The following is an 18,180-nucleotide window of genomic DNA, read 5'->3' as shown; positions in this document are numbered from 1 at the left end:
AGATACTTTTAGTTTATTTTCTGCAATGAGTAACGCACTATAATGAGCTTCCTTAGCTATTGTCAGAAATGATTCGGAGTCCTTTGTTTAAACAGGGGAGATGAAAAACTAAGCGTGTTTTTTAAACTTACTGTCTTTCATCTTTAGGTTGTGACCTCTGAACCCCTAAACCCTGACTTTTGCTGAGACCAGAGTGTGATCCATGGCTATAAAGAGCCTTCTGCACGCTGCTTCCACTTTCAGGAAGCAGCTGATGAGGGTGAAAGTGGTAAACTCTAACTCCGAGGACTCCCGTCTGTGCCGATGTCTCAACACCTTTGACCTGGTAGCCCTCGGTGTGGGCAGTACATTGGGTGCTGGTGTTTATGTGCTCGCTGGTGCTGTTGCAAGAGAGAATTCAGGCAAGTGACATTACTTTTGATAGTGAAAACATGCGTATTGAGGAAAAACCTGAAAGTTTTTAATCATATGATTCCCACCACCTTCCACAGGTCCTGCTATTGTGCTGTCATTCCTAATAGCAGCTATAGCCTCAGTGTTAGCCGGGCTTTGCTACGCTGAGTTTGGAGCCCGTGTTCCCAAAACAGGCTCGGCTTATCTGTACTCCTATGTGACTGTAGGGGAGCTGTGGGCCTTCATCACTGGATGGAATCTCATTCTTTCCTACGTCATTGGTAAGCATAAAGCACCACTGCTTTATTGTTTCTGTTTTGCCTAGTTTAAGGTCATGTGTAGGAGGAAATTTGTCTTCAAGAATGTTTTTTTCTTCGTCTCAGGTGCCTCCAGCGTGGCTCGTGCATGGAGCGCCACCTTTGATGAGTTGATAGGGAACCCCATAGGGCAGTTCTGCAGACAGTACATGGCCCTGAATGTACCAGGAGCACTGGCAGAGTATCCTGACATATTTGGTGCTTTCATCATAATCATTCTTACAAGTAAGAAGACATAGAAAACATTTAATATTACACTTAACACATTTTCCCAAGACATTTTTCATTTTCCATTTCTTTGTCCTTTGCAATTCTAAGGTCTGCTGGCATTTGGGGTCAAAGAATCAGCAATGGTGAACAAGGTCTTCACTTGTATCAATGTCCTAGTCTTGGTGTTCATGGTGATCTCTGGATTCGTCAAAGGCAATATTAAAAACTGGCAGCTAGACCCTGAAGAGATCCTACATGCAAGTTATACAACAAACAGCACCAAGTAAGGACATATTCAATGCTGAATCTTTCCCTTTAACTGTCTCTGTTACTCTATTTTGTTTTTATCTGGATGACATTCTTTTAGAACTATATTTCATATTATTTATATTCCTCTGGTTTAGTGTGACAGACGTCCTGCCAAGCGCAGAGAGTTTAGGAATCGGCGGCTTCATGCCATTTGGATTCACCGGTGTCCTGTCAGGAGCCGCTACCTGTTTCTATGGGTTTGTAGGATTTGACTGCATTGCTACCACAGGTTAGTGCTGATCTGACCTGAAAACTCTGTCGACCTTCTGTTTTTGACTCCCTCTGCTTCACGTCTCGCAGTTTCACATACATCTCCCTTTGACGGCCTCATGGGTGTGTTTCCATTTTCAGGGAGAGAGGGGGGAATGTAACTCAATCTTTTTGGAACCGTTTCAGCCCCGAGCTTTCCTAAACATCCAGAAGTATTACATAACAGGGGGGCAAGAGAGAAATTATTAAAGATGCACTTTACTGCGTTTGACTTATTTCTGCTATTGGCTGAAGGCCAAAAGACTGCTACTCAGGTTAGGGGGGAACAAACAGGGTTTTGGAAGAGGGCATTCCAGAGGTTTTTCCCTGAGTTTTGCAGAGTTTGTGAACAGCCTTGTTTCTTTATACATGTTACAAGGTTTTTCCCACCCATAGGTTTCCTGAATTTTAACTGGCTGGCAAGCTGACCAGTTAGCCTTAAATTACGATTGTCAGACATAACACAAACTCACAATGATCTTTTTCCATGTGTGTGTGTGTATGGCAGTAAGAGTTAAGTTGGCATGAAGCCATACTCCATTTCCCCCTGACACACACACACAGACACACACAAACACACACACACATATCATCCACACAGCAGTTGTCTCCGTCACGTTTCAGAGCTCTTTTATTTTACAGTACTTTGGGCCTGCTTTGACACGTAACTGTGCGTCTTATGCACTCGCTCCATCACCGTAATGTGGTTTTATTACACAGCAAGGCCTTCCTACATAATCACCTGCAGCTGAGCAGTTAGGCCCCTCAGCATGGTGGCTCCCCCCAAAAAATAAGCTAATATCTTCAAACCTTGCAATGAATTGGGAGTGGCTAGTAACAAAGACATAGCTGTATAGCAGACGATGGGGCGATTTAGGAAATAACTAAGAAGGTAAAGTAATTTCACTACTATTTACAGGTTCAGTCAACCACTTAGCATTCAGTTAATTTCCACAAAACTTTGCATGCACTTCTCGATTCAACTGCAGCACTTCTGTAAATTATGTTACCTTTCTGAATACAGTGCCTGCACCCTGCATTCAAATGGACAATTCTCAGATGAAAGCATAAAACTCCTCCAAAATCTGAATATCCATCCATCATCCATCCAACACTAGAGTTTGTACTGTGTTCTGTGTTTTCGTTCCACTGAATTTTCACATATTCACTTTTCTGCCTCATGTTCAAACGCTGAAAGTAAGAATTTCTGTCTTCTGACGATGTTTTTCAAATATAAATATAAGCAAAAAATGGCACATTACCTGAAGATATTTCTGCACCCGTTGAAGTCATACAGAAGCAGATTTGCATATCTTGGCTCTTAACTGTGTCTATATATTATATATGTCCTAGGTGAAGAGGTGAAGAACCCCCAGCGAGCCATTCCTTTTGGTATCGTATCCTCATTGCTCATCTGCTTTGTGATCTACTTCAGCGTTTCTGGTGCTCTCACCCTCATGATGCCATACTACCTGCTGGACAGCAACAGCCCTCTGCCTACAGCTTTTAATTATGTGGGCTGGGGGGGCGCGAAATATGCCGTAGCTGTAGGCTCTCTTTGCGCTCTGTCTACAAGGTAAGAGATTTGAACTTAGAAGCACAATGCACATGTACTAGATCTTGTTCTGAGTAAACTTTGAACTGATTACCACTAAGATAAGCAACTGTGAATACCAGTAGATATTCTATTAGGCTGAGGAATATAAATTTGTTCCTTGTGGACTATGACATTTATTCAGCATTGTCCACTCAGTCATCATTAGACAACTGCAATTTTCCTTTAAAAAAATCAAACTGGAATCCTATCAAAATATAGATGTTTGAATGGGGAAATGAAACACTGTCACTCAGCTGCTACAGCTGCAGCAGGAGGGCAGGAGTCAGTAACTAACTCAGAGTTTAAGCTCCTGTTTTTTGGAACAGAAGATCCAGAATTTCCCCTATTTCAGGATTAGCAAACTCAGAATCTTCACTACATCTGCTTTCTGGAGCGTAACCAAAGACTATCATTCATTTTAAATGCGCAGTTGTGTACACGGTTCTGTCTCAGATAACTACACACACACACATATATATTTATGTTTGTGTTTCTGAGCGAGAGTGTATATTTAACTTCGGAAAGCATTTGATGCCTTAACTAAAAATAAAACATGCTGCTGAGAATATAGCTGCACCATCAGTGTGTGAAGGCGATTACGTAACAGGGACTCAGAAAGGCTAAGGCAGGTGACTTTTTTTTTTTTACTAACAATTAGTTTCTAATCACTTTAAATGATGGTCCATATATGTTATATTTAGCAATTAATAATAGCAACAATCAACCAATATTTTATTCATGATAGAACATAGAAAACACATCAAATGTTTAAACTGAGTATTTTACTATTTCATGATAAAAATTACGATACAATGATAATTTAGAATTTGATGGCACCAGACTGGGCATGGGTGCAACAAACAGCTGAAAAAGAACATTTTGATATTATCTTAAATGGTTCATCGCTGCACTAAAGGCAATAGCCAGAAATCAATATTGGAAGCTCATGTGCTTCGGCCCCTCGGGCAACACTGCATTAAAACCAGGCATGATTCACAAAGGTTAAAGCTCTATCATGCAGAGAAGAAACTATTTATGAACATGATCTAGAAATGCTGTCTTCTCTGGGCCAAAGCTGTGGTCCAGTGAAATGCAATTTGAAATTCCCTTAGGTAAACTTGGACACCGTGTCCTCTGGACTAGTGAGGAGAGAGACTATGCATGTTGTCAACGCTGTGTCCAAAAGTATGCATCTCTGATTTTAAGGGGATGCATTAGTGCATTAGTACATTAAAGGTTTTATAGTGACATATGCTGCATATCTCAGCAAGACTGTGTTAAACCACTTCTTGAAACACTTAGAACTGCATGGTTTCATAGTAGCAGAGGGTGCTCAAAGGGCCTACTTGGAGTCCAGACCTTTCACCAGCTGAAAAGATTTACATGAAATATTTTTTCTCCTATCATCACAAAAAGGTCGTGGTGGATGGCTGTCGCTCCCTGAGCCTGGTTCTGCCAGAGGGTTTCTTACTGTTAAAAGGGAGCTTTTCCTTCCCAGTGTCACCAAGTGCTTGCTGAAAGGTATTTGAGCAAGCACTTGGTATTATTGTAAGGTCCATATCTTTCAGTATAAAGAGTCTTGAGGCGCTGTTTTTATGAATTGGTGCTATAAAAATAAAATGAATTGAAAATAAACGTGTAGTGAAAAATACGATAAACAAGACCCAGGGCTGTTGAACAGCTCAAATCAGATAAGAGTGAGATAACATTCCTCTTTCAAAGGTTCAGCAGCTGATCTCCTCAGTTCTCGAATGTTTCGAGACTGTTGTTAAAAGAAGAGAGGATGCCACACAGTGGCAAACAGCATGGCCCTGTCCCATCTATACTAAGACATATTAAATTCAGCTAATATTAAATATAAAAATGAGCTAGTATCTTTGTTTTAATGGTACATTTTCTCAGTTTAAACATTGATTTTTGTCACGTTTTATTTTGAATAAAATATGGGTGCATAAGATCTGCAAAAAAATTGCATTAAATTGTTATTTACATATTACAAAGTTACATTACAAAGTGTTGCACATGTGTTCCTAACTTAAAATGTATGCACAACATATTTAAGTATCCTGTGTTCTGTGTTTTTTTCTTTTGTCTTAATCTGCTGTATCTATGTTGAATGTAATGCTCCTTGCATATGTGTGCTGTTGTCTTTGCTTATGCATGTTTCACATGGTTGCTCCTGTGGATACTTTATATTTTGGTACGCCCTTCCCCCCATGTTAGCTTGCTGGGTTGTCTGTACCCTGTTCCTCGTGTGATCATGGCTATGGCTGATGATGGGCTGTTATCAAAGTCCTTGGCCAGGGTCAACTCCTGCACCAAAACCCCACTAAATGCAACTTTTGTCACTTCCTCTCTGGCAGGTGAGATACTAACATGCGTTAGCATTAAAAACTAATTATTAAGTGTTTTACATAGCCAGGTCTCTGTTTAGTTGGCTGAGGGAGTCAAGGTTATTGTGTCTATACTATAAGTCTTCCATTGTTTTTTCTGTTGGGAAACTTGAGACATATTTTCTAACTTGCATCTTGAGAAGGAGATGTGCACCAGCACTAATCCAAACTAAACCGCATGGTACGTGGACTAAAACTGACAGTAACAGCATGTGCAAAACATGCAGTCATACTGGGGGCCAAATTTTACATGCTGACATCAGAGTATCCTTGTCCCAGCATGTTGTTCTTCAACAGTGTTGCCAGTCTGGCACGCTGCAGCATGTTCTTTAACCCCCAGATCTTTCCACCCACATACGTCTACTTTCTCTGAATCTTCCCTTGGTACTCGCTGACCTTTCCTAATTCTTCTTTCCCCCTTGTCCCTCACGTTACACCAAACCGCTGCCATCACAATATGATGCCCTCCCCCCACCTTTACCCCAGTCTGTTGGGTTCCATGTTCCCCCTACCTCGTATCATCCTTGCCATGGCGCAGGATGGCCTGCTCTTCTCCTTCTTGGCCAACATCAGCGAGAGAAAATCTCCCGTAACATCTACTGTTGCTGCCGGGGCTATAGCTGGTAAGATAAAGGGGGGCGTTAAATAAAAACGCAAATTCCTGTATTTGAGTAGAGGGACTTGAGAGAGGCAGTGATAGAAGGTCAGGTTTGAATTGAAGAGAAAAAGAACAAAGCAGAGACTTTTTGGTTTTTGAAAGATTAAGTTTAAAAACTTTTTATAACTTTTTTTTTTAATAGAGGCAGCTCTTTTTGCCACCTCCAGCCTATACTTTATCCATTCCCAACTGGGGCCCTTTTTAAAACTGAAAACATGCAAACCTTTAATCAAAACTTTAATCAACAGGTTTTTAATCTTTTCTTGATTTGTTTTGTTGAGATTGATTTACTATTAACTTCTTTCCTTTCTTAGCCACTGCTTCATTTTTTATCTTTCCCCACCAGTGACGTGATATGAGATTTTGCCCCATTTAAAAAATAGAGCGGAAAAATAAGAGTGTCATATAAATGAAATGGAATGACTTTGCCGCCAGGTGGTTGCTGGTTTCGCTCCATAATGCTATTTTTACCCTATATCCTAATACAGCACCCTAAGAAGATTGTAGTTGTGAAATTTCAAGTAAATTTTGAACTCATATAATTATATATTATACATTTTTTTGTAGCAAAGATTTCTTGTGTGTGTGGTAAACCATTGGAACACCAGAGGGTCATGACCCACACTTTGGGAATCACTATTGTGAAAAGAATATGTACATTCGAGCTAGCATCTTTATGAGGCTGTACTCAATGGCATCATTTGAGCTTATGATCAGCATACTTCTATGCTCACAGTAACTGTATAAGCATGCTGAATGTTAGACACATCTTAATTTATTCTTCTAAGACAAGTATGGAAAATAATTGATGGGATCAAACAAGCATTCTCACTTTAAATTTTTATTTTTTGTCTCCTTGTACTGTGAAGTTGTCATGGTGTTAATGTTCGAGCTGAAGGACCTGGTGGACCTGATGTCGATAGGGACGCTGCTAGCCTACACATTAGTGGCTGCCTGTATCCTGGTGCTCAGGTTGGTGAGAATATATCAGCTTGGACACGGTCTGAACATGTTTATAGTTGTTTATGCTAGCCAACAAAACTATTGGAAGCTATTTCAAACATACGCAGCATTGACATTGCTTATAAGCAGGTTCATTGTGTGCTAATGTTGCAGTGTGCATTACCAGCTTTGTCACCGGTGCTAGCAACTATTTTAAGTGGCAGGAACACAGAGTACAACTGCTATGTCTGAACACTTCATTATGGGTGTTTGTTCTTGTTGTTTCAGGTACCGGCCCAGCATGGGTTACCAGATTGTCAGTAGCCACGAGGAGATGGAGTTGAATGAGGGCAACATCCTGCCCGGTATGGAAGAGAGGCTCAGCTTCAAAACCTTGCTGTTCCCAGACAACCCCACACCATCCAAACTGTCAGGCTTCACTGTCAACGTCTGTGTCTTTCTCCTCGGTATGTTATTAAACCAGGACTGCCTTAAAATGGCAATAAAATCATACAAATAATGTAAGAAAATCAAGTATAAAGACCTTGTAAAGCACTTTAGTTTTAAATGTGCTGTAGAAATAACATTTATTTGCTTACTCAATAAAATGAAGGCGTTAGATCTTTGGTAAACAACCCAACAAGTGTGCTCGCCTTGAATGTAGGTGATGGATTTATTTCCAGTATCTTCACTGTTAAAAATCACATTGCACTTGTGAAGTATTACACATAAGATAATAACATTTCTTTCATTTTAAAGGAATGCTGATGCTGGCATTCAGTGTTCTGGCATCTTATGGAGATCTTGCTTCGTGGAACTTGGTAGCCCTCAGCGTCATCTTCATGATGTGTCTTTTCGTGGTCTTCATCATCTGGAGACAGCCCCAGAACCACACTAAACTCTCCTTCAAGGTTTGATTTAAGCCCTTTCAGCACTACCTCTGCCCCCTGAGAGTTCACGCTCGCTAAGTTTTAATGGATACTGTTACGCTTTCTCCTTTTGTGGTATTTGTCTCCCAGGTGCCCATGCTGCCCTTCATTCCAGTGATCAGCATGTTTGTCAATATCTACCTGATGATGCAGCTTGAAGAACGCACTTGGGTTAAATTCTCAATCTGGATGGCCATAGGTAGTTACACTCCATCGTTCTTTTTTTAACTGCAAGAATTCTGCTCGCTACACTTACCTAGGATGATGCTGAAAAGTCTCACACACCCAGCTGACTATTTTACTTGCTTTAGCTGCTTGAAATGGGCTAGCTGCTTTGACTTGACATTGCAATGTGTTCGCAGACCGATCTGAAACATTTACAAAACACGAGTAAACATACTTTGTCAGTTGGTTGCGAAAATGTCAATGTTATTAAAAAGGTACATGTTTTTAGACTGAAAAGTTCAGCAGGTGTATTTGCATTGAAAAGCTAGGATTCCATAACACCGGTTCTTTTTGCCTTTCCAGGTTTCGCGATCTACTTCAGCTATGGTATCCGTCACAGCACCCTGTCAGCTGCAGCTCATTCGACTCCGGACACAGAGATGATGGGCTTAGGGCTTAACCACAAGTCAGCATCACCAGAAAAGGAAGCCTTTCTGTCCAATGACATTGATGTAAGGGAAGAGAATGATGGAGATTTGTAGGAATTTGCAAATCAAAAAAACCCTGGAGAAATTAACAAGGGTTGCTTTTAATAACTGGGCAAAAATCTTTTACAGTCAGTGATGGTCTGACATCCAGAAATTAGTTCAGTTTTTTCTTCTGAAAGTGTAACTCTGTTGGCTTGATGTAACTGATATGGCCATTAAAGAACATAGCCTTTCTTTGCCTTGAGAAAGTTGCTTTTGCAGAATGTGTTTGGTCATTATCCAGTTTGCACTGCGAAGTGTCCATTGTACAACCGGGTTGAATTGGAACATAGAGTACAGCCCTGCATGCTTCACAGTTCATCCTGCTACTTATATCAGCAGCTGAATCGTCATCAATAAACTCTAGTAAACTGGTTCCACTGGCAGCCATACATACTCATGCCATAGCACTGACTCCACCGTGTTTGACAGATGATGTGTTATGCTTTGGATCATGAGTTGTTTTTTTCCTGCTTCACTATCCTTTTCCCATTATTATTGGCTTCATCCGTGCAGGTTCTTTTAGATATATTTCTGGCAAAGTCTAATCTGGCCTGTCTCTTGTTGAGTTTAACCAGCAGATTGAATCCTCTTTTAAAATGACTCGATTTCCATTCATGAAGGCAACTAACTACCTCCTAAAGAGTGTTCTTGACTTTCTTAACCAAGAAAGTCAAGAACACTCTGATAACGACTGTGTTTAGACCGTCCCCCCCATTCCATGCAAGACCACCTGGGTTGGCCTGGGTTGGCTGGAAGACTGTTTACTTAGCCTGGCGGGGCGAAGGACACTGTCTCAGCTGAACTCTGGACACACACACACATACACTGATATGCACACACTGATCCCCCCTCCCTTTCCAAACGCCTTCGATGCTTGTGCCCTACCGGGGAAGATGGCAGTCGACTGGACCAGCGCAGACACGCTGCAGGACCAGATGCGCTGTCTACACCGGCTCTCTCTTACCCTTTACCCGCCCCTGTTGCTTGTCTTGTGTTTCTATGGTGTACTGATAGTCATGTGCTTTTTGCGCTGAGGTGTTTTTTCTGTTATCAAACTGTTCTCCCACTAGGAGCTCAGTCTGAGTGGAGTTTTTTTTCTCCTCCTCTTACCTCATGTTATGTATTTTTGTTGTTTTTTTCCTATCAGCCTACCTTTCTGACATGTCTCCCCAAAGTGATGTTTGTGTAAAGTTGGTCAGAAGGTTCCTTTGTAAGTGCGCATGCGCCATTAGCGTGCTGCCTGCTGTTACCCTAATTTCCTTCGGGATTAATAAAGTATTCTGATTCTGATTCTGATTCTGAAAAGAATTCTGCGATCATCCACTTTAGTTTCTCCTGTAGTTTCCTACGCTTTCTGGTGTTGCTCAGCTGCCCCCCTGTGTCCCTTCTTGTAACAGATTATTGATTTGGCAGCTGTTTATTTTGGTTTATTTTTGATTTAAAATCCATCGTTGTGTGGTGGTCCACAAAGGCTAAATTACAAAAAAACAAACACAAATAAAGTGTGTCATTGTCCATATACTTATGGACCTGAGTGTATGTGCAGCAGTCTTATCATCAGATAACACATGTAAGTATAAAATACAGGTTGGTATGAATACCTAAGTTCTCTAAAATCTCCCAGTTCTTATGTAACAATAGAAAGTATACTGTTCTAACATTGCTCCATTACAAGCTCTCACATTACACTTGGCTTATCTGTGACATAATTCTTCACTAACAGAAATCTGTGGTCAGGTCATTGTCTGGATGTATAAAAGCAGCTGCAGTTCGCTGTGCTTTACCGTTTCTACATGTGAAAATTTTTCATTGATGCCTTTTGAGGTCCAAAACTTGGTCCTCATGTTCAGTTGTGGTTTAACAGTACAGTTTTAATGCAGTGGTATGTTTGTTTATATCTTTGTTTTCTTAAGCAGCAATCATGAAACATTGTAAAGCAAAGATCTGCAACGCAGAATGTAATACACAAACTAATGTTCCAGGAGTGTAGACAACACTATTGCAAGTTGTTTAACTTGTGCGTTGTGTTAGCTCTCCCATTGGTAATGGCAGTAAATCTAACTTCTGAATCTTTGTACATGTTTAGGATGAAAGCAATGACAGTTTCAGATTTTCAGTTCATGTCCTCCAACTTTAAGTGACAGTGGATTTTCACAGTGCTGGCTGCTGTATCTTTGCATTTGTGGTTTGTAGCATGTATTTTCTAATGCAAAATAAGAGAGGCCAAATTTTTACCACTTGTTTGTTTTTTCTAATCAAATGAAATGTCTCTTTTGAGGAAGTTATATGTCCGCCATTCATTTTACATGTTTTCTCCTGTTTATTGATGTGTTTTAATACCCATGCTGAATTTTTACAAATGTAATTGGATACTGTTTGGCTGAGTTTTACACCACTGTCATTAAAATATGTAACACACAAACTGAACTTAATAAAATTTTGATTGTATGATCAAAATGACTGGCTTCATGTTTTATTTCTTTAAACATGGTTTTCACTATCAAAATGATTCTTGCATTTTGAATGAAAGAAGCAGTGAAGCAGTGATGTTGGACATTTGAAGTTTTTCTGCTAGTTCATCCCAAAAGTGTTTAATGAGACTGAGGACAAGGCTCTGTGTTCGCCAGTCAAGTTCTTTCACAATAAACACATCCAACTATATGAATCTCGCTTTGTGCAAAGCGGAAGTGGGATCTAAATACTGTGTTCCCTAAACCCTAAACTGTTCCCATGACGGAAGCAGAGACTTGTCTAAAATGTCTTGATAACCTGAAGCATTAAGATATTCCTTCACTGAATCTAATGAGCCCAGGGCCAGCCGCAGGGAAGCTATAATTAGGGGTGTGGATACAATTGATTTCTTTAACTGTAGATGGCAGATCTTTAACTTTTCACACATATCATAGTTTCACTGCATTTGTAGTTCTTCAATTACAGTTTTATAGCCAAAGCACTTCCCATAATTTTATAAAAGGAATTTAACTCAAAGGAATCTACATGTTGTGCCAAATCACTATGTATGGACCTACAACAGTATGAAAGAGATGAACATAAAATACTGAAATACAGGAAATGCGTGTAACTGTGTAAACTATAAATAAAAAACAGAATCTTTTATTCACAACTGAGATATTTTAGGACATCAATGTTAGGCCCACTTGATTGATTTAAAATCTTGGAAAATTTGTCATTTTCCAAAAACCTATGAACCTAATTGTATATACATCTTCTCACACACACACACACACACACACACACACACACACACACACACACACACACACACACACACACACACATACACTGATATGCACACACTGATCCCCCCTCCCTTTCCAAACGCCTTCGATGCTTGTGCCCTACCGGGGAAGATGGCAGTCGACTGGACCAGCGCAGACACGCTGCAGGACCAGATGCGCTGTCTACACCGGCTCTCTCTTACCCTTTCTTGTGTTTCTATGGTGTACTGATAGTCATGTGCTTTTTGTGCTGAGGTGTTTTTTCTGTTATCAAACTGTTCTCCCACTAGGAGCTCAGTCTGAGTGGAGTTTTTTTTCTCCTCCTCTTACCTCATGTTATGTATTTTTGTTGTTTTTTTCCTATCAGCCTACCTTTCTGACATGTCTCCCCAAAGTGATGTTTGTGTAAAGTTGGTCAGAAGGTTCCTTTGTAAGTGCGCATGCGCCATTAGCGTGCTGCCTGCTGTTACCCTAATTTCCTTCGGGATTAATAAAGTATTCTGATTCTGATTCTGATTCTGAAAAGAATTCTGCGATCATCCACTTTAGTTTCTCCTGTAGTTTCCTACGCTTTCTGGTGTTGCTCAGCTGCCCCCCTGTGTCCCTTCTTGTAACAGATTATTGATTTGGCAGCTGTTTATTTTGGTTTATTTTTGATTTAAAATCCATCATTGTGTGGTGGTCCACAAAGGCTAAATTACAAAAAAACAAACACAAATAAAGTGTGTCATTGTCCATATACTTATGGACCTGAGTGTATGTGCAGCAGTCTTATCATCAGATAACACATGTAAGTATAAAATACAGGTTGGTATGAATACCTAAGTTCTCTAAAATCTCCCAGTTCTTATGTAACAATAGAAAGTATACTGTTCTAACATTGCTCCATTACAAGCTCTCACATTACACTTGGCTTATCTGTGACATAATTCTTCACTAACAGAAATCTGTGGTCAGGTCATTGTCTGGATGTATAAAAGCAGCTGCAGTTCGCTGTGCTTTACCGTTTCTACATGTGAAAAATTTTCATTGATGCCTTTTGAGGTCCAAAATGATTTTTGAATTTATAGCACGGTAGGACTTGTAATTCAGCTTTTCAAAATCCAGTCGCGGTCATATTGGAATCCCACCACGTGGGAAGAGCTGCTTCCAACATGTTCCAGCAGAGGGCGCACATGTGTTAAAAAAGCCCGGCCGTCTGAGCAGAAGGATGCTCAGCCAGGTGTCGGCTGCAGCATCAGCACCGCTCCTCCTCCAGTTCCCTCCTCCTCCTGCTGTCCGCAGTACCTCTCTCTCTGTCTCTCTATCTCTCTATCTCTCTGTGCGTCGTTTCTGGCAGCCAGGGAGAGTGGGGAGGAAGTGGAGAGACGCGCTGGCAACTCCTGGGTTTTCACCGACATTCTTCAATGAATCAGCAACAGAGAAAGCTGCAGGTAAGTCGCACGACTGTAAACACCCCGTGCTTATTTTGCTCGGAGGGCTAGCATTGATTTCCCGAAAAAGTGTCGCACTTATTTTGCTCGTAGGATTTCGGGTCTTGCTGCCGGACTCGGTTCGACCAGCACCATAAATACAGTTTGTTTTTGACTAGGCCCGCATCACGGCAATGCGCGAAGGAATTTAGCTCGACTCTACATATAAATAGCTGTAACCTCGAAGTTGAGCCACAGTGTTGGAGAGAAAGTGAGGTCAGAAGGAAGAGACGGTGCGATGGAGATGGATGGAGCAGGTCAAGTCTCTGTGAGTGTTGCTAATGATCCAGTATAGATTTTAGGATTTAAACCAGATCCACTGCACTGAGAGATGATATGGACTTGATTTTGAAGGATTTTGTTTTCATTTCTCGCCAAATGTCATTTATTGATGAGCTATTTTTTGTGAGTGTATAGACTTCAAAAGCAAAGACTCTCACAGCTTTCTAATACATAACATATAATTCTTGTTAACTGATAGCGGAAAAGCTGCAATATTTTAAATTTCTTGTCGTGTTTGCCCGCTCAGGCTTAAGCTTTTTACCAGTGAAAGTGGACAAATGTACATTTATAATACCAAGGTTTGAAGTCTGATAGTATGATTAATAACTTTTCATTTCTAAGTCCACGAGTGACACTGCTGCACACTCATGCAAACACTAATTCTTCAGTATCTTGACTGCTTTCAAGGAATTCATGGCACAGAGGTTGTATTGATACTTCAATTCCATTTGCAACACTTCCCATTTTCTCAGTCTCATTGTTGGAGACTTGAGACCTGACAAAAGAAAACAACGGATGGAACAATTAAAAGTGACTGAGGGATTTCACGCTGTTGTTTCAATTGACCGGTGTCGGATGATTGGATTGTCCTTAAGGCAGTTGGATGGGGGTGTCTTTGTTGGGGTGAATCCCCCTTTTTCAGCTGCTTGGCCGAAGTTCTTGTACTTTTTTCAAATCCGTTCTAGTTTGCAACCGTTAAAGTTCAAAATTTGCCTGTACTACTGAAGTATGTAAACAATGTGCCTCTAATCTGACAGTTTCCGTGTAAAAATAAGTGATGTTTTCAGCATTTATTGGAATTGTCTGCTGCCACTATTGATCTCAGTATCAGAGACTTCCCACATTTATGGATCTTCAAGTCCGTTTTGCTAAATCTCACCAATCCCTCCCGATCATGTTAACGTGGAGGTTGACACTGCATCAAAGCAGGAAAGCAGATCTTACGGCCTTGGCTGTACACTGACTGCTCTAGTTGCTGCTCTCGATGCTGATGCATGTGTGATTGATTCATTACATCTGACCTCTGCTAGGTCTGAAGAGCGATCAATTTATCAGATCTCTGCCAGAAATACCACTGCCGGCTGTGTGTGTGTGTGTGCGTGTCTGACTTTGTGTGTTTTGTCTAAGCGTGAGGTTCCTATACCGTGTGTGTGTGTGTATGTATTTGTTTCTGTAGGCCTATGAATGTAGCACACCGGTATGACCTTCAAGGTTATTTAATAGGACAGAACGGAGGAGAAGGAGGAGGAAGGAAGGGAGAGAGGGAGAAATTGAGATGGGAAGTGAACTGAAGCTGAGAAGGACACTAAAGTTGGTCAGTGTGCCTTTGAATAACATGTCACAAGTGCAAGGTTTTAATTATTTTGAAACATTTTTGTCTTTTTTTTTTTTTAACATTTTTGCTTGGATGATTGCGGTCTACTAATAAATATAACAGCGGTTTCCCGATAGTGGTGAAATAGGTTTAATGTAAGAAAATGATAGAAAAGGTTGCAGTTATTTTAATAACACAATTGTAAGAATCCTCCACACTTTGGACGCAAGACGCTCTGCACTTGCAAGTGCACGTACACACGCATGTGCCTTATGTGTGAACCGAGCATCAGCACACGCATTCTCGAATTCACGCTGCTTTTGTCTGGAAGGTGGCATTGAGCTTATTGTAGCTCCTCCCCTGCAGTCGCAGGCAAGACATTACAGGGTGAAAAGAGAGGCACGCCTCCCTTCATGACACACAAACACACACACATACAGTTTTCCGTGTCCCACCAGGAACAGACATGAAAGACCTTTATTCACTTGTGTCAGACAGTTTAAGCGCTCACCTGATTTTGCTTTTTTTATTTTAAATGTATCTTATTTGTATATTTGTCTCATATTATTTGATTAAGCTACAGATGTTATTAAGAAACTTTATAGAATTGTGTCAGTGAACTTAAAAGCACGTGTGTGATAGAAAGAACCGCTGTAGTTATCCTTGGTTAGGTCTACCTCATTAATGTTTTATGAAACTTCTCAACAGTGTACATCTATGTTCTTTTTTTAGACTTACTCCCACCAAATAAAATCCACTCCCAGAACAGCAGCACAAGGGGATTCTTCTCCTGTGTTGTACTTTCTAGCTTTCCATTATTGAATGTATGAAAACTCTTAAAAAAAGCCCCCCCCCACACACGCACTTTTTGCATATCATTGCCCCTCCCAAAAACCCCTCATCTTGCCCTATTCTTTGCTCACCTCTCACTGATCCTTGGGCAGCTCTCCCTCCCCCATACCCCAGGGGTTTACCACTTGCTCATTGCACATACGCTTGCACATTACAATACTAACCAGAATCCGTCACATCCCCGCTCCTTTGCACCCCCTTGGCACTCCGCAGCATCATTTTCTGTTTCTATATTCTCTCGAAATAAACACAAGTGACTCAGCTCGTCTAAGTTGCTCTCAGCTTCTCTTTGTCTGGTCCGTCTCGCCTCTCCTGCTTTATGTCTGACTGTGTATGTCTGCGAGTCTTGGTGAGCTTGTGGCATCCTCACAGTCCCACGGAGAATTGCACTATCATTGCACCGCTTTGCATTTGAAATGACCTCCTCTTTGTCCCGCCTCATACAGTTTCGCACAGCCAGCTATGGAAGAGTTAACATTTTTTTTTCTGCGACAGGAGTGAGGCTAGTGGGTGGAGGGGCTTTACTAATAACAATGCGGTGGTGCTGCTCCCAGCAGCCAGCATGGACAAACACCCTCTTTTCTGCTCCCCTTACCTCAATAAACCCTTGTCTGGACCTTTGCAAACACGTGTTTTAATGGCACGTAGTTGCTGCTTTTAACCTGATGGTTCAGGTTGAATATCCAGAAAGGACTCAGCTTTGTTGTCGTTTTTATTTATTTATTTTTTCCCTCATATTTCCTGCCTTTTTCTTTCATTTCATCTTAGGTCGGCTTTTGTTGCATTGGTCTTGCTTTTTATGTGCCCCATTCTTACATTTAAAAAAATGTAAAATGTAAAATTGTAGTTTAACCATGTAGATCACGTTGCACCATAAAGTTTATTATTATTGTCTGCCCTCACTTTATCCCAGTCCGGCATTACCGACTGCATAGCCTGGTGAAATAGACAGCGAAGCGGGACCGTGTCCAATTTAGTAGAGATTCATCCCGTGTTTTTGCATAAAAAGCAAGGCTAAAATAAATAAATAAATAAGGAGATGGTAAATCCCATAAATAGATGTGTGCATGCATGCAGACCTTTTGTTTTGTTTTTGTTTTTTTAAGCCTCATTCCCCCCCCAGTTAGGAGCTGTTTCTTTGTCTGCCCCTGCTGCAGCGATAGTCACTGCCTGAGCGTGAGCTGTTGTGTGTGAAGGTGATTCTCGTGTTTGATGATCTTTCATTTCGCATGCACTCGGTGATCACCTTGGTGCTTTATGGGGTTTTTCGGATCAGAAGTCCTTTTGTTTTTGTTCTGCCTCCCGTGTTGGCAACAATGGGACAAACCTAGCGTGCGAACACGTTTTGATGGATGGATGTGCACGTGAACCCATGCCAGCGTTTGACCGTTTTTCATTTGGTTTCACCTAATAAATCTAATTTCTGGCATATTGTGATCTGCTGCTGATTTCATAGCAGGCGCCAAACGCCGCCTGCCTGCCCGAAATAAGGGAATAAATCAGCTTTTATTGGAGATCATCTGATATTCTCATTCTCCCTTATTCACTCATATATGACCACCCACTATGACTCAAGATCCTGTAGAAATCCTGTTACCGATTCCCCTGCGATATAGACTTATTCCCCTCCCCCGGGGTACAAAAAGGTGTCCAACTGTAGGAGTAGAGTGGGGGGATGAGCTGAGAGGAAATCATTTGGGCAGATGTAGCCTGCTGATGTGCCATCTATAAGGATGAAAATGAGATTGATTACCTCACCCTGCCCTTATTAACTCTGTATTATTGGGATGAAAGAGAAGAGGGGAGCAAAAGAGACAGAGTTGTTGAGAAAGGCATAACACCAAAGAACTGAAGGGACATCGCTGAGCTCAGTGTTGTGAGCTAAATTGTGTCAGCGAGGCGATGCTGGTTGATGAGGAGCATGTCTGTAAGCACAGCTATAAAGAAAATCGGTGCAAAACAACAATCAAGGAGCTGGAGAAGACTATTTCTGGTTATTTTTGCGCTCCTGTTTGCCTCGCTGTTTCTGTGTGATGGTAATCCCTTTGCTGTGTGCATACTGGGTTATTGCTCGGTTCACACGTATAAACAGTCGAGCATACTTCAGTGAATCATCTCTTGTGAAATTCTGTCTGCAGGCTATCTATTGTGTCTTGTGAAAATGGAGCGTTTAGCTTATTTCACTCCTATTTCTGTCTGTGTGGTTCGCAGACAGCGATGAGGTGGCGGTAGTGGGGTTGAAAAGGAAGGAATGGATGACTAATTCTTAGCTAATTTGTGAATAGGTTTTTTCGCTAAGCTTTATCCTGCTGGATGATTACGTTAAGG

General features: G+C 41.1%; 2 protein-coding genes across 6 annotated transcripts in view; both read left to right on the top strand.

Annotated features, from left to right (window-relative positions):
* slc7a1a (solute carrier family 7 member 1a) overlaps positions 1 to 8,901 on the top strand; it is a 32,036-nt gene extending 23,135 nt beyond the window's left edge. For 3 of the 4 annotated variants that reach the window (XM_082549812.1, XM_082549810.1, XM_082549811.1), the window contains 12 exons: positions 148 to 401; positions 492 to 674; positions 777 to 935; positions 1,029 to 1,203; positions 1,325 to 1,458; positions 2,832 to 3,054; positions 5,299 to 5,438; positions 6,996 to 7,098; positions 7,357 to 7,535; positions 7,828 to 7,979; positions 8,088 to 8,196; positions 8,526 to 8,901. In XM_082549812.1, coding sequence (XP_082405938.1) covers positions 203 to 401; positions 492 to 674; positions 777 to 935; positions 1,029 to 1,203; positions 1,325 to 1,458; positions 2,832 to 3,054; positions 5,299 to 5,438; positions 6,996 to 7,098; positions 7,357 to 7,535; positions 7,828 to 7,979; positions 8,088 to 8,196; positions 8,526 to 8,704 — 1,935 coding nt within the window. In that variant the 5' untranslated portion in view covers positions 148 to 202 and the 3' untranslated portion in view covers positions 8,705 to 8,901. Of the gene's footprint in view, positions 1 to 147; positions 402 to 491; positions 675 to 776; positions 936 to 1,028; positions 1,204 to 1,324; positions 1,459 to 2,831; positions 3,055 to 5,298; positions 5,439 to 5,954; positions 6,092 to 6,995; positions 7,099 to 7,356; positions 7,536 to 7,827; positions 7,980 to 8,087; positions 8,197 to 8,525 lie in introns of all 4 variants that reach the window. The other variant, XM_082549813.1, reaches the window with a different exon arrangement.
* A 4,331-nt stretch (positions 8,902 to 13,232) lies between these two features.
* The window catches only part of mtus2a (microtubule associated tumor suppressor candidate 2a), a 48,140-nt gene continuing 43,192 nt past the window's right edge, over positions 13,233 to 18,180 (top strand). For both annotated transcript variants that reach the window (XM_082548704.1, XM_082548702.1), the window contains exon 1: positions 13,233 to 13,364. The gene's annotated coding sequence lies outside the window, so the exon portion shown is untranslated. The remainder of the gene's footprint in view (positions 13,365 to 18,180) is intronic.

This window comes from Aulonocara stuartgranti, assembly GCF_965226115.1.
Source record: "Aulonocara stuartgranti genome assembly, chromosome: 10".
NCBI classification, from domain to species: Eukaryota; Metazoa; Chordata; class Actinopteri; order Cichliformes; family Cichlidae; genus Aulonocara; species Aulonocara stuartgranti.
This window is presented reverse-complemented; position numbering and strand designations above follow the sequence as displayed.